The sequence below is a fragment of the Phodopus roborovskii genome, unplaced genomic scaffold (genome assembly GCF_943737965.1).
Source record: "Phodopus roborovskii unplaced genomic scaffold, PHOROB, whole genome shotgun sequence".
Classification (NCBI taxonomy): Eukaryota; Metazoa; Chordata; class Mammalia; order Rodentia; family Cricetidae; genus Phodopus; species Phodopus roborovskii.
Window position 1 is genome coordinate 1,038,355 of NW_026126588.1, and position 21,740 is coordinate 1,060,094.

Below are 21,740 nucleotides of genomic sequence, written 5' to 3' on the forward strand. Positions count from 1 at the left end.
ATCATTGTAATAAAAACGTAACTTGTTTAACCAGGCTGTAATAAATACTGTACTTATATGGTTTTAATACGTAGCTATTCTTTCTCTTTGTTCATTGAATTAAGTTTTTTTACATTCCAATCCCAATTCCCCCTCCCTCCTCTCCTTACGCTCCCCCCCCCCACTTCCCTCCTCCTCCTATCTGCTCCTTGGAGAGGATAGGGCCTCCCCTAGGAAGTCTACTAAGTCTGTCCCATCATCTAGTTGAGGGAGGTGAATAAAGTTTTACAAAGCTAACCTCTCCGAATGACCTCATCAGTGTGTGTGTGTGTGTGTGTGTGTGTGACATTGATTTATTTTGTGTGACAGTCAGAGGACACCTTACTGGAGTCGATGCTTTCCTTCCCCTATGTGACTCTGATAATGGAACCCATCCAATCAACAAGCCATCTTGCCAGGACTTCACCGGCTTGGGAGTGCATTTTAAGGGTAGAGTCACTTTGGTGGGGTTGGGAGTGCAGTTTAACGGTAGAGTCACTTTGGTGGGGTTGGGAGTGCAGTTTAAGGGTAGAGTCGCCTTAGTGGGGGTGTCAAGTTGGTATGAGGGGACACAGTTGGGAAGCAGAGCCACGGTGAGTCAGGCAGCCAGCCTTGTGGGAGGTTCAGCTCTTCCCAGGGCTTCGTTCACAGCACTGGACACAATTCTTTCCCCCAAACATGACATGCCTCAGTGTCCCCTTTGAAGGCCACAGCAGACCCCTTACAGGACAAGTGCGGTCCTCACTTTTTCTGCCTATAGTGTCCAGGGCCATGCATGCATAGCAAGGAGTTTGTAAGAACTAAGGAATAAATGAATGAATGAGTGAATGAGTGAACGAGTGAAAAGATGTGAGAAGTTCGAAGTTGGCAAAGCTAAATAAAATTCTTTTGGTCTGGCATTTGGGAGTCCAAGCTCGTGTTAAGGCCCTGGCTGTGCAAAATTGGAGAACATTTTGTTGAGTGGCCTAAACCAGTAGAGAGAACATATATAATCATGGGGTTGCATAGCTATTGGACGTCAGCAGAACCTGTGGTTCTTTGGGGACTGAGGGAAGGGTGGAGTCTTGGGCCAAATGCTGGGTCATTTCATCTAGAGCCCGGTGGCTGTGGGAGAGAGATATGGCTGAGGAAAGGAAGTGAGGGGATAGGGCTGCTCTGGTGGTGTCTAAGCCGGCAGAACAAGGGGAGGGAGGGGCTCTGAGGGCAGGGTGATCTGAGAGGGGATGGGGGAGGGGAAGGGTTACTGCATTTCAAAAAGCCTGGGAGCCAGGAAGGAGTGGATGGCTCAAGAGAGCTGGCGGTGAGTTAGAGACCCCAGGAGGAAGGCAAACGGGCAGAGGCAGAGAAATGTGACTAGGAAAAGGGAGAGGCCGTGTGTGTGTGTGTGTGTGTGTGTGTGTGTGTGTGTGTGTGTGTGTGTGTGTGTGGAGGGGGGAGTGGGAGTTTCTAAATTTGCATATTTTCCCCATGACAAAAAAAAAAACACCTCATGTGACCTCACGTGAGTCTGTAAGAGGTTATTTGCAACAATGAGCAGGAGCTACTGATGTAAGCAGCCAGGAGTCGAAGCCAAGGCGACCGAAGGAGTGCATTTCACCAGACATAAGGCCTTGCTTTGAAGGAGTTGTCAAGTCCTGCCAGACAGCCCTTGAACCTCTGCACCCAGAAGATCCCATAAAGTCTGTACTGTACCGAATGTCCCAGAAGCCTCCCCTCCAGGTCCCTGGGTGGACCTGCCTCCTTGGATGAGGAGATGCCCCAGATGGATCTGGTTTTCCGTACAGAATCACAGAGGTTGTGGTTGCTGGGCTTCTCCAGGCCCAGGGGCCCCAGACTGGGTAGATCAGCCACACCTGCCTGCAGTTCTGAGGAAGAGGGCGGAAACAGCCAGGGCCCGCCCTCACTTGCTCTCCCCGCTCCTGTGATCTGTGCCGCCGTGCCACATACCCTCACTTCCCCAAACAGGCAGCTGTAGTTTTTAGAGCCCGATACCCCTCCCTGGTGGCATGCCCGGGGTCAGTGTGGGTCCTCCATTCCCGGGGTGACTGACTGCTCATGTGGATGGAGCCATGGTCTCTCGTGTTCCTGCTGCTGTTGCTGCTGAGGCTACAGGACTGTGTCTCAGGTGAGAAGTGGGGCTGAGGGAAGAAGACCACTTCCTTATGTCTGTCCCCCATTGCCTTTTCAAGCCCCACTGTCTTAGCGTTGTGTGGGGAAGGAGGCTGGGCTGGCTTGGTGGGTCTTTACTACAGAGCGGTGGCCATGTCCCATGCATGCTAATATCTAGCCCCAGGCAGAGCCCCAGCAGGCCTCACTGGAGGGTGTAACTGTGTCCGCTCTATTTGTCTTTATCTGCTAAGCTTCCTTGGTGTGGAGAATTTCCTCACAGAAATTACCTCTGTTTAGCTTTTGATTATCAAGAAAAGTTCTCACTGGCGGTGGTGGTGTGGGTCTTTGTAGCATGTGGGCACACTTTGAATTGCATTTTTCTCAGAATCCTGATGCCACATCTGGTCCCTCTGCTGTAACCCGAAGGGAGCCAATCCTCAAAGGCTTTTCCCTACTCATGGCTACTCTCTGCAGGAGGCTCACCCATTCTTGCCTTCCTGGCTGCCAAGGCAACCACTTACCACTTCCTGTTCCTTTCTGGGTATGGTGAGGGCTGCCAAACCCACCCCTCACTGTTTGACAGATAAACCAAGGACCCCCAGGGGCTTCCTCCAGGTGGCCCCAGCTCCGAGGCTCTGCGGGCAGGTGAAGTGGAAAGGCCTGCTCTGTTCTGTTTACTTTGCAAGGGAAGAAGACCCTCAGTGCTTCAGCCACAGTGACTGTAGCTTCCGGTTCCTCCCTTTGTCCCCTGAATCATCCTGCCCCCTCCCGCTCTGCATTTTCTTCAACCACATAAATATATTCATTCGTATTCATTCTCTCTCCCTCCTTTCTATGTGTGTGTGGAATACATACACATGTACAGACCGGTCCATCCTCTTGCCCCGCCCCCCCCCAGCCCATCACTGGGGTTACAGGTGCACAGTGATGGTACTTGGCGTTTTGCATGAGTCTTGGGATTTGAACTCAGGTTCTTACGCTTAGCAGTTTTTATAAACTGTCTCCCCAGCCTTCTTTCTCTCTTTGGAGACAGGGTTTTGTTTCCAAGCTAGCCTGAACTCACTAGGTGTCCCAGACTAGCCTTAAACTCTAGATCTTCCTATCTCAGTCTACCTCATGCTATTACAGGTGTGAGCCACACTCACTCCAAGGTATAGAGACCAGACGCTCTCCCAGGCACGTCTAGCGTGTGCTCTGCAGGCCCAATGCACCCTGGGATAGTCATGACTTGCTCAATACATTTACAGATGACAAACTCAAGTTGCAATATGGAAACACTGGCTGAACAGTAAATAATGTAGGAGCCACTGCCTGGCTCTCCAGCGAGGGCGTAAGTGTGTGTGGCATGTTTTATTTGTGAGTTTTATGTAACTAGAATATTTAAAAGTTAAGCACCATGGAGAGTGCTATTTAAAAGGTATTCAATAGAGGGCAGGGGTGTGGCTCAGTGGTAGAGTGCCTGCCCAACACCCTTGAGGCACTGGATGTGATCCCCAACACTGCATGCAAAACAAAGAGGGGAGAGCAGAGAGGGAAGAGAGAAGGAGAAGGGAAACTATTATGGGGGAAACAATTCTTCATCATTTTCCCAGATTCAGGACCTTTTCATCACCACAGTAGCTTGTGCTCTCCGGTTCCAGAGCCTAGTGATCTGTTTGTGTCTGCACATCTGTCTCAGGCAGGGTGTGGGTCTGTCCTGAGATACTGGGTATCCCTGAAGACCAGAAAATGTCCAGACGAAAGGGGCTCTCCCGCTAAGGCCGTTTCCTCACTGGACTGGGTCTCCTCCATCAGACTGGCAGTGGGCTGTTATTGGGCCTGGGCTTCTCCCGTCAGACATGAGGCCGGGGCTCTGCTCCACCTCGCGCTGAGCTCCACGAAAGCCAGGGCTGCTGCACCCTCCCCTACCCCAGCTGCCAGTTTCAAGATGTCTTCTTCTTCCTCTCCAGACCTTGCTCAGCAAGTCCTGTCTCCCCAGGTCCCTCCAACGAGAACGTGTACAACAAAGTGTGGCGGCGTGAAGGGGAGTCTCTGTCTGTGCAGTGCTCCTACAAGAACCGCCGGAACCGCGCAGAGGGCAAGGCTTGGTGCAAGGTCAGGAAGAAGAAGTGTGAGCTCAGCTTCACGCGGAGCTGGGTGAAGGGTCCCAGCTACTCGATGCAGGATGATGCCAAGGCCAAGGTGGTCCACATCACCATGGAGGCCCTTCGGGTCCAGGACTCCGGAAGATACTGGTGTATGCGGAATACGGCCGGGAACCTCTACCCTTTGGTGGGTTTCCAGCTACAAGTATATCCAGGTGAGCAGACCCGCCCAGATCTGGGGTAGGCAGGGTAGTGTAGGAATGGTTCTTCACTGGGGACATCTTCCTGTCGCCTTTTTTTCAGACAAAGAGAAAAGGAGTTTATGAAACTCTGTGTGGTTCTGGCTTTGCCCTGTGCACAGGAGAGATTGGAACTCCGGGGACATGCTTTGTTTTGTTCAGTTATCTGCATGTCATATACTCACCGAGCTCGGGGTGTGCCTCACATTGTTACAGGCTTTGAGAATAGAATGATGAACAAAACCAGCCACAGTCCTGTCCTGTGGGGATGCCAGATGGTAACATACCATCCAGACAAATCATGGCGTAGCACGATGTATGTGCTTAGAAAGCAATGATGAACTAGCTACTCAGTGTCAGGGGGTCCTGGGTGAGGAGAGCTCGCTCATGCTTGGAAGGGCATCTGCAGGGACAGCCTTATGAGCAAAGGCCCTGAGGTGAGATGCAACAAGGCCTGCAAAAGGATTGGTGTGGCTGGTTCACTCTGGATGTGGGAGAGGATTAGGGAAAAAAAGCAGTAAGTTTTATAGTAATTGGTTGCATTTATTTGTTTGTTTATTTGGGGACAGGGTCTCCCTATATAGCCCTGGCTGGCCTGGAACTCACTCTGTAGACCAGGCTGACCTTGAACTCACAGAGATCCCCCTGCCTCTGCCTCCCTAGTGCTGGGATTAAAAGTGTGCGCCACTGTACCAGTCTAATGCTTGGCTTTTATTTTTGGCTTTCAGCTTGTAGAGTCAGTGGTCCTCAATTCCACGAAACAAAAATGGGTCTAATTCTTAAAGTAACAGGAAGAGAAACATGTTGTAACTTTCTTTGATACCCTCTTTGTATGTGTGTGTGATGTATGTGAGGGTGTACTGGGTATATGTGGAGGCCAGAGGTCAAGCTCAGGTGTCATTCCTTAGGAGCTGTCTACATGTATTTAAGGCAGGATTTCTCACTGCCCTGGAGCATGCCAAGTGGGCTCCGCGATGCCCAGATTAAAAACACACTAGTGTGCCCAGGTCTGCATGCTTTCAAGGCAAGCACTTGACCGACTGAGCCATGTTTCACATGGCTTCTGTGTAAGGCAACGATCACTGTGTATGAACAGTGGGAGCGTATGAGAGGGGCCGATGAGACCAAGGTGGATGCCTGACTGGGAATAGCAGTGGCTTGGGCAAGTGGGGTTGGGCACATCTGCCCGCACTCCAAAATGTGCAGGACATCTAAACAAGCACAGAGTTGAGTTCATCTATTACCCCCTGCCTCCCATTGCCCACCACATGCCCTCCCCTGCTCCCCTGAACTCCAAGGAGAACCAGGGAGAGCTTTCCCTCCCAGCTGTGGAGCCAAATCTCATTCTAGTTTCTTGTCAACCTCAGAAGCAGGTGACACTGGCTCTGGGGTCTTCATTTGGAGGGATACCATCATGAAATGGATCATCATTTCTCTTATCAGTGTGTGTGTGCGTGTGTGTGTGTGTGTGTGTGTGTGTGTGTGTGTGTGTGTGTGTGTGAGTATGTGCGCGCGCGCACGCGGTCATCTACACATGAAGGTCGGTGAAAGCCTCAGGTGCCATCTGCTCTCTTATTTTCTTTGAGACAGTGGCTGTCACTAACCTGGAAATTGCTGAGTAGGTTGGGCTGTCAGGCCAGTGACCCCAGGATTTCTCCCGTTTCTGCCTGTCCAGCATTGATTGTGAGCGTGTGCACCACGCTTGGCTTTCGGGAGTTGAACTCAGGTCCTCACGCTTGCAGGGCAAACGCTGCTGACAGAGCTTCCCCCTTATCTTCATTTTCTGCTTCTTATGGGAAACCTTGGGGTGGTTTCAACTTTGCCCATGTTTTCAGTGGCAAGAAGAAAAAGACTTCTGCCAATGACCATCTGGCTCTGTGAGAAAAGACACTAATGCCAAACCCAATGATCTGAGTTTGATCCCCGAGACCGTGTCGTAGAAGGAGAGAGGTGACTGCCACAAATTGTCCTTTGACCATCATACTCGTATCAGGAATGTGGTGTCCACTCCCAAATAAATAAATGAAAACGTAAACAAGTACTTAAGCCTCAGCCCAATTACAACTCTAACAGCAGCATGTACACTGCCCCAGCAGCCAGGGCTTGTAACCCAGGGCCACGGGAAGGGGAACAGCTGCTCTCCTGGCCAGCTCCTTCATCTTTGGAGCTGGGGATGGTTTCCTCTTTCTTTTTTACATGAACCAGTCAGCCGGCCACCTTTCATTGGACTCTGGTTCTTAGTCAGGATTTGAAGATTCACATTTGGGGATGGGACAGGGGTTATGCTCAGGTGTGCAGTACCATCCATAGTGACCCTTTGTGTCGCTGCTCATGTTTGAGCTCCTTGTTAGAACCGCAGTAGCTGAAAACCACGTAGGCTGCCAGCCGGCACCATGTTAATCCCCGAGATGCTGCCTTTCCTCACGTTGATGTATTTGTTGTAATACCGGTCATAACCTCTCTGGAAGGCTCCCACAATGCCACTGGTGGTGAAATTCTACATCAAAATCCAGCTTGGCAACTCTCCAAGTTTAACCTCCACGAGCTTCTCCTCCTTCAGTGGCACGAGCCTGGACACTCCCTCTAGGACACACTGATGGTTGAGTAGGAACGGGGCAAGGGCATTAATGGTGGAAGTCAGCTAGCAGGTGTGGGAGGCCCTCTACTGGCTGAGTCCTACATTGATGTTCAGGCTTCATTGCTCAGAACAGTGGCTCAGACCTCCCTGCTCAGGGACCGCTGGCCTCAGGAATGTGGCCTTTCTGTGCCTAGCAAAGGGCTTGGGGGTCTTTCTGTGTCCTGCTCTGGTGCAGACAAACCTGTGGCTCCCCACAAGACTGAACCTCTGGTTGCAGTTCCCTCGTGCTGTCCAGACTCCACGCCGCTGCTGCTGGTGGTAAAGGGTTGGAGTGATGGTCTGGGCAGGGGCAGGATCTGCTCCTGTATGTCTTAGTGTACAGCAAGGAGGGTGTCTGACCACAGCTCTGAGCAGTTTCCTCTTGAATGTGGGACGCTTGGATCCTCTCTCTGTTCCCAGTCCTAGTCCCCATCTGACAGTTACAAAGCTGCTGCCCATAGACAGCATAATATCATAAAAACATCTCTTAAACTCAAAAGGGTGCAGTGAGGTGGCTCAATGGGTAACAGCGCTTGCCATCAATGGGACCGGGTTCAAATCCCAGAACCCATATGATGGAATGCAGGAACTGACTTCTGCAAGTTGTCCCCTAACCTCCACATGTGTTCTGTGACATGTGTGCACACGCACAAATACACACACATACAAATTACACACACACACAAATACACATATACAAATACACACAAATATACATACACACAAATGTACACACACAGAAATACATACACACAAATGTACACACACAGAAATACATACACACAAATACACTCACACAAATACGCACACAAACACAAGTATACACACACACACACACAAATACACACACTTACAAGCTAAATAAATGTCATTTTAAAAGGCAATCTCTTTGATGCTCATGATTAAGAAGGGCCTGGAAAGTGACCGGGCAGCTAGGAAGATGGCGCTGTGCTCTGAGAGCAGGTCTGAAAGGGGAGGGAGGCTGGAGATTGTTCTAGTGTCCCCCTCCCTCACATGTCTACTTCCTCTCTGAAAGAGCACACGCCTGACAAGCCGTGGAGAGGCAGTGTCTGTGCAGCTGAGGGGCTATGAATTCTGTCCCTGGCACTCAAGCCTTTGGCTTAATCAGGTATTTCTTCCTCTCTGGTCCCTCAGCCCTCACAACTGAGAGAAACCTTCCTCGCACGCATCTAACCAACACCCTGGAGAGTGGATTTGTCACAACGGGCCAGGTCCCCATGTCAGGCCCTCACGCCCCCTTCACCCCTGACGTGACTGTGTTCACATCTGGACTCCTCACCTTGGCCTCAGGGACCACCACGCCAACCCCCGTGACAAGCTACGGTTTCACCGACTCCAGCAGCACCATCACAGAGCCCGCAAGCAGCACAGAGCCCCAGCCAGCGACCGTGTCTCCTAGCAATGCGAGACCCTTCTCTGCTGATCCAGTGACCACGTCCACTGTGTCCAGACACCTGAGCAGTGGCTTGTCTACCACAGGGATGTACCACCAGTTAACCCCCAACAGGTTATGTGATATTTTATCAGGTGTGGCCCCAGCTCTCAGAGCCCCCAAAACCTCAGGGGGCCACCCTTTCCTCCAACACTCCCTGTTCCCCAGTCTGGGTCACTGTCACTCAGCAGTGAATAGTGAGGAGTGGGGAGGTTTCTAATGGAAGGCAATGGCGATGAAGGTCAAGAGCGAGGATGGAGAGGTGAAGGAAGGGCGGGGCAAAGGGCTGGAAATGGGAAGTGTGGGTGCATTGTGTTCCTCCAGATACTGAGATGATGACCAGAGCTTTACCCAGAGCAGGGAAGAGGGTGGCGGTGGGACAGAGGATGGAAGGCAGCTGGCAAACCATGCTTGAAGCAGCCTCTACTATGCACACAAGAATATCATCCCACCATATCTTGTGGCGGATGCCCACTCAAGGCCAAGGAGCTGGGACGGTGATATGCCACTGGTAGGGGGTAGCATAAAGGGCTCCAGCCCGAAGGATGGTGCTGGCTTTAGTGACAGGAGACAAAGGGGAGCAAGAGGAATCCTCAGTCACTGTGGAGGCAGCAATCTTGGCGTCTTGAGCCCCGTGGGGCCATTTCGTAGTACCCTCGTCTTCACTGATGAAAGGACTTGGGGACATACCGGAGGAGAGGTATTAAGTGAAGATCCTCCCTTCCGCCTGTTGGTATCCGTTCTCTTCCCACATCTGGTCCCGGGAGGGGGGAGCTCTCTGGAGGGAATGCTGTGAGGCTGCCTGTTGGGTCTGTGGGGACCTGGTGCTTACCCTTCTCCTGTCCTGCCCCCTCAGGTCGCAGAGCATGTACCTCACTGCAATGGCAGTGGTGCTGACGCTCCTTCTGGTTCCTGTGGTGGGGCTGGTCTATGGGTTTTGGAAGAAGAGGCATATGGGAAGTAAGTAGAGTCATTGTAACACAGATAATAAAAAACCCAGAGACAGACATTGGGGTTCAAGCTTCAAGCTGAAGGTCAGAGAAGCAGAGCAGCCGAGCCAGTAGATCTTCCCTCTACCGAGCTGAAATGGCAACCCTGTCTCCATGAATCCTCGGAGGCAAAAGGCTCTGAGTTCCTGTCTCCTCCTCCTTATATTCCTCTCTCTGCCCAGCCCATTCTCCCATCTCCACCACCCAGGTGCTGGGATCAAAGGTATGAGCTCTGTACTCTTCACTCTTGTATAGGGCAGGGTGGCCTTGAACTCAGAGCGATCCCTCTGCCTGCCTCCTGAGTCCTGGGATTAAGGGTGTGTGCCACCGCTGCCTGACCTCTCTAGCTATGCTTTCTGAACCCTCAGGCAAGCCCTAATAAATCATAAATAATACATCACCACAAGTCACCCACCCTCTGGCTCCCAGGGTCAAGATGTGAGTCCCTACTTTGAGGAGTGTGACACTGAGGACCCTGAGTCTCTGCCTGTGTCCAGTCAAGATGACCAGTGACATCCAGGGAGGAGGAGGGTGGCCAGGCATGGGTGGCCACACATGTCCCTTAAGGGGATGAAGGAGCAATGTAGAGGCCAGAAAGGGTCAAAGGCCACCCAGGGGCATTGGCACACTGAGAGCATCTCTCCCTGTTTGTTGTAGGCTACAACTTGAGCAGCAACTCCGCTAAACCCTGGATACACCTTCCTGAAGGATCAGAGACGCTGTGGAAGCCTGCGTGGTCTAGGATAACTCAGTGATCTGGGAAGATGTTTCCAGTGGGCTCAGAGTCCAGAAGAGGACGGAGGAGCAGGAAGTGGCCCAGGGGCAGGACAGCACAGGTGCCTAGCTTTCCTCAGGGCCACTGTGTCTTCAGCGTCCCTCTGCTGCCGAAAAACTTCTCCGGATGTTTGGAGACAAGAGCCAGCGCTCATGAGCCCTTGAGGCAGCCAGCATCTCTGTTCTGGGTGAGAAGGGACAGTGACTAAGACCCGGGAACACAGAGGAATTGGTAGCAGGAGGTCCCAGAGCTGACCAAGGTCACTATCTTCTGATGTACCCTGACGGTGGCGGCAGGTCCCTTCTGTCTTGGAACCACACATTTCTCTTGTCTCCTGCCTGTTAACCCCTCTCAGGCCAATGAGAGCCTTCAGCTACAGGGCCAGCCTTTCCCAGGTGCAAAGGCTGAATTTGGACTTCCCAATCCCGTTTCTATTCCCATGCCACAGTGATGAGCTCATGGAGGAGACTGAGGGCACAGACTATGCCTTGAGGAATCTGCAGCCCCATTGAGAGGGTCCCTCCTCCAGACACTGTGGTTGGCCTCAGAGGCGAGCATGACCACTTATGGGAAAAGACCACGTGGAGGTACCCTGCTTTAAACAGCAGGGGATGGAGGACTCAGTTTGGGAAATTGACAAAGCAGATTCTAGCCTGGAAAGATGGGCAGACACACACACAGACACACAGATACACACAAACAGACACACAGAGAGAGAGAGGAGGAGGACAGAGAGAAAGGGAGAGAGAAATCTTCCAGTGACCAGCAAAAGACCTGTTATGAGTCATGCTTGTGGTTGAGCAACAGGACGACTTCTCCAGGCAGGCATGGAAACAACAGAGCCTGGGGTCCAGTGCACTACTGACTCTGCCTCCATCCATGCACACCTCAGACTCTACTATCTAGATCATTGGTCCAGAGTGGAGCAGGGATGGCCGTGGGATACAGGTGAGGGCTGACAGCTGTGGGTAACGGACTGTGGGATGAACTGTCTCCCTAGTATGGATACACACTAGACCATGGAGCTCTCCGTAACTCCGGATCCACGTATCTGGTGTCCTTTTCTGATCTCCTCAGGCACATGAGATACACACAAATATACCCCATGAAAAAACTTTATTAAAAAAAAAAAAAACAAAAACAAAAACCAAGCCCTTTGGACCAAAAGCAACCTAGGCAGGGAAGGACTTATTTGACTTAAGCTTCCAGGTCACAGTTCACCTTTGAAGGAAGCTGAGGCAGGAACTCCTCTAAGGACTGGAGCAGAGACCACAGAAGAACGCAGTCTGCTGGCTTGTCTGCTCACAGGTCTGTGCTGTTAGCTTTCTTACACAGCGCATGAGCGCTTGCCAAGGGAATGGTGTCTCTCACAGTGGACCGGACCCTCTGTGTCAGCTAACAATCAAGACAATCCCCAGAGGCATGTCCACAGGCCAATGTGATCAGGGTAATCCCTCATGGGAGGCGTCCTTCTCAGGAGAATCTGGGCTGTGTCAAGTTGGGAATTAATGCTGTCAATTTTCTTGACCTCCCCTGACTCCTCCCTTTCTATGCTCACACTACAGCTCTGTGATGGTGGCTGTATTAGTCACTTTTTAATTGTTGGGGATGGCTGCTCCTAGGCTTCCCCTGGGGCTCTGAGGTATGGAGAGGAATGTAGTTCCTTGCATAACCCCAGGAACATGCTGGGCAGTCAGGAACAGCCTCGGGTGGGATTCTTGGGGAAGCTGAGGCTTCTGACCCTGGGACCCCAACTCTTCCCCACCAAGGGGCTGTGGTCATCAGTCCCAGGATCTCTAGGTGCTCTCTCTGTGACCACATGAAATATCTGGTACAGCATCGTCTGATCAGCTTCCTGCTGTCTGCGTCACAGTGTCTGACAGCTTTCTGCTGACACTCTCCGATTTCCCCTCTGCAAACCATATGCAAAATGTTGTGCTACTTAATAAATTTGCAGGGCAGAAGTTATCAGCTCCTGGTCCTATCTTTCCTGTCTTCTTCATTTTTCTCGTCCAGGTCCTTCCTCTCATGACCCTGCACTGAAGCCTGCTGGCCCAGGTCACACCATGACCACGGCACCTTAGGAAAGGAAGGGTTCGTTTGGGGTGACTGTTCTAGAGGGTTGAGTCCACGGACAGTGAAGCATGGCAGCATGCAGCAGGCTAGAACAGGATGCTCCAAGCTCACATTTTGGTCCATAAGCAGAGAGCACAAACTCAGAGGAAGGTAAAGCCTTAGGCTCTTAAAGCCGACCCCCTGTGACACACTCCCTCTAGTAAGGCCACACCTCCTAAAGTGCCCCAAACAGCACTACCAACTGGGTACCACGTGTCCAAATACCCGAGACTGTGGGGACATCTCACCAGACCACTAAAGGTGGACCCGTCAGCGAGCCTCCTGGTGAATTTTAAGGTGCATGGTAAGGCAGTGACACTGAAATCAAGGTCTGAGTTCAAATCCCCAGTGCAGTCCTTCGTCTGAGTGTGATCAGGCTCACTGTCCCTCTGCTGGACAGGAGGATGGAGAAGGCAGAGGCTGCTGTGTACCACCTCCTACAGCAAAGCCGTGTGCACGTCATTCTTGAGCACAACTCAGGATTGAGAGGGGCAGGTCAGCAGGAAAAGGACTTCAGACAGCTCTGGCCTCAGTCTGATGGTGACTGAGGGAAGCAAAGGCATGTGTGGTTTACACACACGACCCTCACGCATGTTCAGATGCCATGGTGCAGGCATGAAGTTGTTCAGGGAGTAGAGCTGGGACATCCTGGAGCTCAGGGTCTTTGATGAGCTTCATGGAGGGGTTTTCTATGTGAAGCCAGAGCAGAGGCTGAGGCAGGGGATGGCGGTGTCTGCAGGAGGCTCTAGGGTTGTGGTTGCAGAGACAGCACAGGCCAATGCACTTTGGAACCTTCGGAAGGCTGCCCCAGAGGGAGCTATGTGGACAGCGGAGGCCAGGGACAAGCCACAGCTAGTGGTCATGGGAGACTTCAGTAAGAGAGGGGATAGACAGGAGAGAGTGAGTGATTTTCCACTCACGTGATCAGGCCAGGGGTCTCTGTAAGCTGGGAATGCATTACAGCTGTTCACTCTAGCGCCTGCCCACTTGGGACCTCCACGGTAGGGGCACTGGCAACCAAGGAGTTGCTGTAGATAGCTGCTCCTCACCTCCTGGGGCCTGCATGGCTTCTGAGGTTCTTTGCTCCAAACTCCAGGCCGGCTCTTCCTCCTTCATCTGCTCACCTTTCTTTCTGGTGCTCCAGGGGACCAAGAGCCAAAGTAGGTTGGCTGGGGACTCTAGGAGGGGCACAGGAGAGGTGCCAGACAGGTCAGGGATGCAGCTGCCTTGGAGAGGCAGCAGCTTCCAGAGCTAAGCACACACAGCCTGGACAGCCCTGCACGAGGTTCGGTGTCTTGTCCAGAAGGAGCAGGTAAAGCGACCCTGTGGCCGCGTTGTGCGCTCTCCAGAGCTGTGTGTACAGTGTGGGTGCAGACGCCTGCCTTGCTCTGCTTACAGTAATGGGTGCTCTCGGGTCTGCCCGCCGCATCCTCGGACTCCTTGCTCCATGCTGGGAGGGGTGAGGAGGCAGAAGTCGCCTTTGCTAGCCGGCCAGCTGGCGAAAGTCACCTTCCCAAGGCCCGAGTCCCTCCTAGACACCTCCTTGCCACAGACTGACTGACACTGGTGTCTAAAGGCTTAGCGCCGTTCTGCCACCTTGGTCAAAGGCTCACCCTGCCTCTCAGACCTCCTCACGAGGTGGCCTGGGCTTCCTCAGGCCTGTAGTACTGTCCACAACTCTGTCCCTTTCCTAGGCTGAGTCGTTCACAAGTCCTGGTCGGTCTGGGTCAGCCCTGTGCCCTGGCTGCTCCATGACATCGTCATTTAAAGGGGCTTCCCCATTTACATCCTACGGTTTGTAAATTCCTTTTGTTTATGTGTTTATTTGACACGGGGTCTCATGTAGTCCTGGCTGAACTTGCTGAGCAGCCAGGGACAAACTTGACCTCACACCCTCCCGCCCCCACCTCCCAAGCGCTAGCATTAGACTCATGGCCCGCCCTGCCTCCTGCTCATCTCTCTATAGCCTGGAGCTACAGGTGTCTTTGTGTTTTGTTTCTTGGTTTTTTGTTTGTTTGCTATTATTATCGTTGTTGGTTGTTTTGCTTTTGGTAGCTCATGCAATATCAGTTGTATTTATTTACTTTAAATCTCTCACGTGTGTGCAAGTCAGGACAACTTTTGGGAGCTCAAACTCAGGCTGTCAGTCCTGGTGGCAAGTGTCCTCTCCTGCTGAGCCACCTTGCTGTCCTGTGACAGTTAACTGGAATGCGTTTGATGAGCACGGTCTTTCGAATGATGCTCAGCAGTGAGTGTGGCACGTTGGGAAGCTGGGTATATGGGGTAACAGGGGGCCTGGGGCTGCCTCCTCTCTTCCCTCCTCCTGAGCCCTCTTCCTTCCTACCCAGCTTTGTGCTCTCCCACCCCTCAGCAGGAGTGCCCATCCCTTCTTCTCAGCCCCGCTAGTTCACATGGAGCTTTCTGGTCCCCGGGTGAGCCAGTCAGCAAGGTTCTGACCCCTGAGGGCAAGGTGGCCTTAGAGCCCTAGCCAGGTCTCCAGAGGGCCTCTGGTTCTGTCACCTGCTGTGAGTGGGAGCCAGACTTGGGTGCAGAACAGAAACTTGAGGCTAAAGAGGAAGTGGGGGACATGCAGGTGGTGCTGAGGAGAAATGAGCAGACTCTTACTTCACTATGGTTTCCTCCTGGGATTTCTCAGCTTTCCTCACCCCGGTCTTACGAGGCAGGAGACTGCAGCTCCTCCGTGAGCCTTTATCTGGTTCAGTTCAGGAGCCCAGACACAAAGCCTGTGGCTGGAGGATCCACGGGGCCACGCAGGCCTTGCTCACCTTCTCTCTTGTCCACGGCGGTCTCTGCTCCCTGAGCAGTTCGTCCCACACTGGCTGTGGTGGCTGCCTGGGTCCTGCCCTGCCCTGGTCTCCTCCTCACGGCATCCCTGCCCCCTTCCCTGCTCCTCTCCCCAGCTCCAGAAGAGGACCTATGGCCTGGGAGGCCTCATGCCTGCTATCCCCCATCCTGCTGGTGCTCCTGGCCTCAGGTGAGGATGGGGGACGAGGGTGATGGAGGGAAGGAACCGGGAGAAGGTAGGGAAGGGTTGGGAGGTGTGCACCAATGGGGCACTGGGCTTGGGAGGGCAGAGCACATGGGGTGTTGAGGCCAGCGGCTGGCTCTAATCTCATCCCAGCATAGACAGAAAGAGGGTCACTCCCTGAGAAGGGGACCCACCTCCTAGCCTTGCTTTGGAGGCTGGGGGTTCTCTGACCTGGAGGGTCTGTCTGTCCTCAGGCTCCTGGGCACAGGGCACAGAATCTCTTCAAAGAGTGGAGGGAACGAGGCTTTCCGTGAAATGCTGGTATGATCCCAGCCAACACTTAAAGGAGAAAATCTGGTGTGTGAAAACACCAGCAGATACTTGTAACATCTTAGTGTCGAGTCCTGCAGGCAGAGATGCTCAGGGAGGACGATCCTTCATCTGGGACAATCCTGACTCTAACTCCTTCACTGTCATCGTGACTGCGTTGAGGACAACAGACTCGGGTTCCTATCACTGTGGGACCCTCGAAAGCCGCAGAATGTTCACTGTTCTCAGAAGCTTCAGCCTAGTGGTGTCCAAAGGTGAGCGTCCCCCTTCTATGTGGCTCTCAGCCGTCTGGAGTCACAGGCTCCAGGGTTGGAGAGGATTCTAGGAACTGCTTCCTCTAGTAGCTGGAAGCTGTGGCACAGGGTAGAAAGTCCTCCCCTCCCCCCCCCCCCGCCCCACCACCACCAAGGCCAACAGATGGTTCTCAGGGCAGAGTCAGCCCTAGACTCCAGGCTTCTGGGCCACTCTTACTGGTTATTCCTAATGCTGCTGCTAACAGAAATCTGATTATTGAAGGTCCTTACTGCTCACCCCAGCTCTCACAGTCATCCAGTCCTGGGCTGGGATTGGTATGTAAAATAGGATTATTTTTAATTTAAATAAAAAAAATAACTTTAAAAAAGGAAAGGAATGAAATAAAATCGAAAAGGGGCTGGTAGAGATGGTGCACACCCAGCGCTCGGGAGGCAGAGGCAGGGGGATCTCTGACTTTGAGGCCAGCCCGATCTACAGAGAGAGCTCCAGGGCAGCCAAGCTTTGGCAGTGAAAGAAAACATAACGCCCCTGCAAATAGCAGAACTTGGTAGCTTTGGCCACGTGGTTCTGGCTTCAGAGTCAAAGATACACAAAAAAGTCAAGGTACCTTGTGGAGTGACGTGACTTACAAAGGCCGAGAGAACCGTGTAAGAAGGACACCAGGGCAGACGGAGAGGTGGACAGCAGCAAACAAGAGCATCTCCGTAACTCAGACAGCCCGGAAGTCTTCTTCACGCCTTTCCAGCGCCCTCCTTTCCTCCTTCCCGTTCATTTCTTTCTGTCTCTGATTCAGGCTGGCTTGTTTGGATTTTAGTAAAGTGGAACCTTGCTTCTTAAATAGACGTATTCATTTCCTCTTCAGCTCCATTTCTCTTCACCTAATCATGCATCTATCACCTACCCATCCACCTATCATCCATTCTATGTGTCTTCTTGCAGATAATTCAAATACTCCTGCCTCTGGCATGACTTCAACTTGGACAGTAACTGAAGTTCCTACCTTTAATCCCACAGAAGACCTGAATGCCATCTCTGCCAGGTATGTACGTGTGTGTGTCTGTGTGTGTGTGTGTGTGTATGTGTGTATCCACAACCCAAGTCAGCTGTTGCTGTCCCCTCTCAAGATCCTGAAGTCACATTCACTAATATGATAGGTGTTACCAACATGTTTTCAGGCTGCTGGGCACCTTCTTTGAATACTTTTTGTACTCAAATCACCTCAGTCTGTGTGGAAATGCCTAGAGAGGTGAGAGGTACCAACTGACTGAGGATGAGGCTCTTGTCCTCCCCAGCCCATCCTGGATTCTCACAGCAGACAGACCGCATGACTTCAGGGAAGTCAGGAAGCTCTGTAGCAGAGGGACATTGGACAGATGGTCAGAGCTGGAAGGTGATCAAGTCCAAGGGTTTGTTTTGTTTTGTTATGTTTGACAAGATCTCACTGTGTAGCCTTGGCTGGCCTGGAACACTATGTAGACCAGGCTGGCCGCAAACTCGGTAGAGATTCATCCACCTGCCTCTGCCTCTGCCTCTGCCTCTGCCTCTGCCTCTGTCTCTCCCTTTGCCTCTGCCTCCCAAGAGCTGGAATTAAATGTGTGCATCATCAGGCCTGGCTAGCCCCACAACTCTTGCAATTTTGGCAATGACTCTAAATTTTTGCCTTTGCTTTTACTTTTTTTGTTTTGTTTTGTTTTTCAAGACAGGGTTTCTCTGTAGCTTTGGAGGCTGTCCTGAAGCTAGCTCTTGTAGACCAGGCCGGTCTAGAACTCATAGAGATCACCTGCCTCTGCCTCCCGAGTGCTAGGACTAAAGGTGCGCACCACCACCACCCGGCTTGCTTTTGTTTTGCTTACTTAATTTGTTTTTTGTTTTTTGATTTCAACCCTGGTGTGAGTAACCAACTATACACTGATGGGGTGAAAATTTCTGGTGTAAATTCTCAGCAGGTTTGCTATTGATTTTAGCAATGCCGAGAATGGAAATAGGGCCTCACCCTTGCTATGTAGGTGTTTTACCTCCAAGCTACTGGTCTCAGGATTTGAGAGTAAGATTTTCAGGTTTTTAACAGGCATTTGTGCGAGCCAGCTTCCATCATTGTGACAGACCCTTGGGATAATCAGCTTGTGAGATGTCCAGTTTGGCTGGAAGTTCCAGGTTTCAATATGTGGCTTTTGGACCTATGGCAGGTACACAGAGGTAGCAGCATGTGGCAAAGCCTTTCCCCATAGCCAGGCTATGCAGACAAAAAGAAAGAGGGTCCCATTATCCCTTTGAGGAAGGATGAGTGGATAGATGGTAGGCATGTGTATGAAGGGATGGTGGGTGAATGGACAGATAATGGAATGAATAAATGCTTGGATGAATTGATCAATGTCCTCAAAGACCTAAATCTCACCATTAGGCCCAGCCTACCTCATCGTCACAGCTGTAAGTTCATTCTGCATCACATCTATTTTAGTAATAATATTGTTCTCTTGGTGCTGAAGATGGAGCCCAAGTCCTCATGCATCCTTAACCCATGCTCTGAGCTGCACGCTCAGTCCCAGCAGGAAGATTTTAAAATGTTAAATACATGTTGGCCAACCTGCAGTCCCACTGCCTTATTGGTACATATGAATTTCCATATTCAGAAGATGCTTTGCACATGTGATCATATGCAGAGTGACATACATGCTCATGGAAATTGTGTATAGATCAATGATTATAAAAACAAAAGGACAACCAGGCAATGGTGGTGCACACTTTTACTAAGCACTTGGGAGGAAGAGGTAGGGAGATCTATGAATTCGAGGCCAGCCTGTTCACAGAACAAGTTTCGGGACAACCAGGGTTACATGAAGAAACTCTGTCCCAAAAAAAAAAAAAGCCAAACAAACAAAAATCAACTGGAGAGATGGCTCAGCAGTTGAGAGAACTCGGTGCCCTTGCAGAGACCCAAGTTCATTTCTGAACTCACAATCGCTTATAATTCCAGCTGCAAGAAACCCAGTGCCCTCTTCTGGCTGGCCTCTATGGCCATTGCAATCACGTGCACAAACATGCACACAGATAACATTATGTACACAAGAAGAAAGATGCAACTTTTAAAAAACCAAAAACAATATCAGTGACTAATAATGGACAAGTGAGTGTGCTTTTCTGGGAAATTATGCATCTGTTGAAATTATAATTGCAGAGACTAGGTACTGATGTTGAAGGACAATCTTAGCAGGGAAGATGATGCCATGTGAATAATTAGAATTAGTGCCATGCTTAGGTTTGGATAAGCATGAATAAAGATCAGGCAAGACTATGAGGAAGCACCTTAGGTAAGTTGGAAGGAAGGAAACGATTTCTTCCTCTGTAATTTAGCATTTAAATGAAGGCACATTCCAAGACACACCAACATTCAGTGGTAATGGTAAAGAGAGGCATACATGGCAAGTTTGTGGTTCTAAACATTGCCTGCTGCCACACTTTGGATATGACAGGGTTTGCAAAGGCCCGAGTGTTTAAAGCTTGGTCACCTGAGTGGCACTATTGGAAAGTAGCAGAAACTTTAGAAGGCTCTGTGCACTCTGTGTGATCTCTGTGTGATTCATTGCCACCTACTCCTTCTGTCCCTGTGTCTTATCATGTAGAGCACCGTGTCCTCATCTCTTCCCTCTGCCCAGGTCAGGCAATACTCTCTCTCTCCTGTGGAGGTCTCTTTCTTATGTTTACTGCTGTCTACCTAGAAGTTGAGAATCACTTTGCTAAAATCATGACACTTCTGCAATGGGATTTTCAGTAAGGATGGGTTCTTCTTGGTCTCTGGATGGGGAAACTGAGGCTAAAGGTTGGACAAGTGTCCCCAGAAGCAGGTCAGAATGCTAACAACAGGGACGGGGCTCCCTAGATATGGGCCTCTATGATTCCACAGAGAAGGCCAAGATGCCTGGATGAACCGTCCTGCTTTACTCATCTCCTGGCCCTGAACTCACGACTCTCCACCAGACATATTTCTAACTGGTTATTTTAGGAAGCAGCCATATAAACAGCGTCTAAACTTCCCCACAGGCCATGGGAAAGCTGCAGGGAGGCCCTAAGTTGACAAGAGTGCATGGGGAAGAATTCCCTAGACTGCACCATGGGTGGTCATCAATCGTCCTTCAATCTCCTGTCTCCACAGGGTCTCCACGTCCAGCATTGTTGTCCCTGTGGTCTGTGGACTCTTCAGTAAGACCCTGGTCTTCACGGTCTTGTTCGCTGTCACACAGAAGTGTGTGTCATTTGGATGACAGACCATGATGCCATGCACAGTGACCTCTGACTTTCAGCCATGTCTGTCTCACGGGAGGAGCTGGGGGTGGGGGCTAAGGAGGGACTGTGACGTGAACTGGGCCTGTAATCGTGGGTGGTATCTAAGGCTCAGGATGTCCTGCTGGCCCTGCTCACCCCCTCAGTCCACCCTCATCCTTGCTGTGTGCTGTGCACCTCAGAAGAGGGCAAACTGCCCAGGCCTCTGGCCATCGCGCCTGAGTAGACCAGTTGGCCTGCAATAAAGACGGAACCCAGTGCTCCTAGTGACACCTTCCATGGAAGTCGGGAGATTTAGGGGTCATCACTGCTCACCCTGCCCCTGTCCTTCCCTTGGGCGGTGCAATTCTAGCCACCTGGGCCGGGCCCTTGCTCATGAAGCAGCCTGCTCTCCCAGCCTCCGGGGCCTTCCTCTCTGGGAATCCGGCACTCAGATTTGTCTTCATCTGTGGTCCTCCGAACTGATGGGTGGGTAATAAAAATGCAGTGCCTACATACGATGAAATTTCATTTAATTGCAGAGAAAAGAATGAACTAGTAAATTTTCAGGTAGATTGGTAGAACTGGAAAAAAATAACACCAGGCGAGGTAACCCAGGCCCAGAGAGACAAACCCTGAATGTTCTCTCTCATATGTGGATTCTACTGTCAAATCTTTCAAACTGTATGTTTAAACTGAAATATCTGTATCAGCCAGGAAGTTGGAAAGCAGCCTGAAAGGAGGGGAGATGCTCTGGGAGAGGAAATTGCAGAACACAGGTTATGAAGGGGACAGGAAGTACTGAGGGAGGCTAAATAAAGAAGGGAATGAGAGGGGCAAAGAGGACGGGGTCGGATAAGCAGAGCAAACACTAAGGGTATTTGTAAAAGCCATATTGAAATTACTGTTTTATAAAAGTATACACATGCATGATGGGAGATGTCATTCTGTAAATATGTTTCTCTTATTGGTTAATGAATAAAGCACTGTTGGCCAATAGGAAAGCAAGATAGGCGGGACTAGGAGACAAGGAGGAGAGAGGAGGTAGTAGTAGGGAGATCCAAGATGGTAGACTGACAGAGAGTACGCCAGCCCCTCTCTCCGGTAACTTAGATTGATAGAAATGGGTTAATATTTAAGACAGAGCTAGCCGATAAGAAACTAGTAACTGGCCTACAGCTTTATATCAAATACAGTCTCTGTGTGTTATTTTGGGCTGGCATGGAGGTGGGACCAGACTGGCAGGGAAAAACTACTACTAACACAAACATAAAAGAGTTTAGGTGGTGGTGGTGCACGCCTTTAACCCCAGCACTTGGGAGGCAGAGGCAGGCTGAGCTCTGTGAGTTTGAGGCCAGCCTGGTCTACAGAGTTAGTTCCAGGACAGCCAAGGCTACACAAAATAACCCTGTCTCAAAAAACCAAAAGGAGAGAGAGAGAGTTAAAATGAAGTTACCCTACATCCGCCTAATACTCCTCCCAGAAGCCGAAAGATGCAAAATAAAACTCT

General features: G+C 51.1%; 2 protein-coding genes across 3 annotated transcripts; both read left to right on the forward strand.

The window, feature by feature from the left end:
- Positions 1-1,602: 1,602 nt before the first annotated feature.
- Treml2 (triggering receptor expressed on myeloid cells like 2) lies at positions 1,603-11,431 on the forward strand. 2 transcript variants are annotated; one of them, XM_051204441.1, is made up of 5 exons: positions 1,603-2,143; positions 4,077-4,426; positions 8,223-8,595; positions 9,377-9,480; positions 10,167-11,431. In XM_051204441.1, exons 1-5 carry the CDS (start codon positions 2,088-2,090, stop codon positions 10,262-10,264), a joined length of 981 nt encoding a protein of 326 aa, XP_051060398.1. In that variant the 5' UTR covers positions 1,603-2,087; the 3' UTR covers positions 10,265-11,431. The 2 variants fall into 2 exon arrangements, with proteins under 2 accessions (XP_051060398.1, XP_051060399.1); XM_051204442.1 differs by having other exon boundaries at positions 1,604-2,143; positions 4,106-4,426.
- A 48-nt stretch (positions 11,432-11,479) lies between these two features.
- LOC127236690 (natural cytotoxicity triggering receptor 2) lies at positions 11,480-21,415 on the forward strand. Its single transcript, XM_051204443.1, has 4 exons — positions 11,480-15,394; positions 15,643-15,972; positions 16,913-17,012; positions 20,124-21,415. The coding sequence occupies exons 1-4, from the start codon at positions 15,031-15,033 to the stop codon at positions 20,230-20,232; spliced, it is 903 nt and encodes a 300-aa protein (XP_051060400.1). The 5' UTR covers positions 11,480-15,030; the 3' UTR covers positions 20,233-21,415.
- The last annotated feature ends 325 nt before the right edge of the window (positions 21,416-21,740 follow it).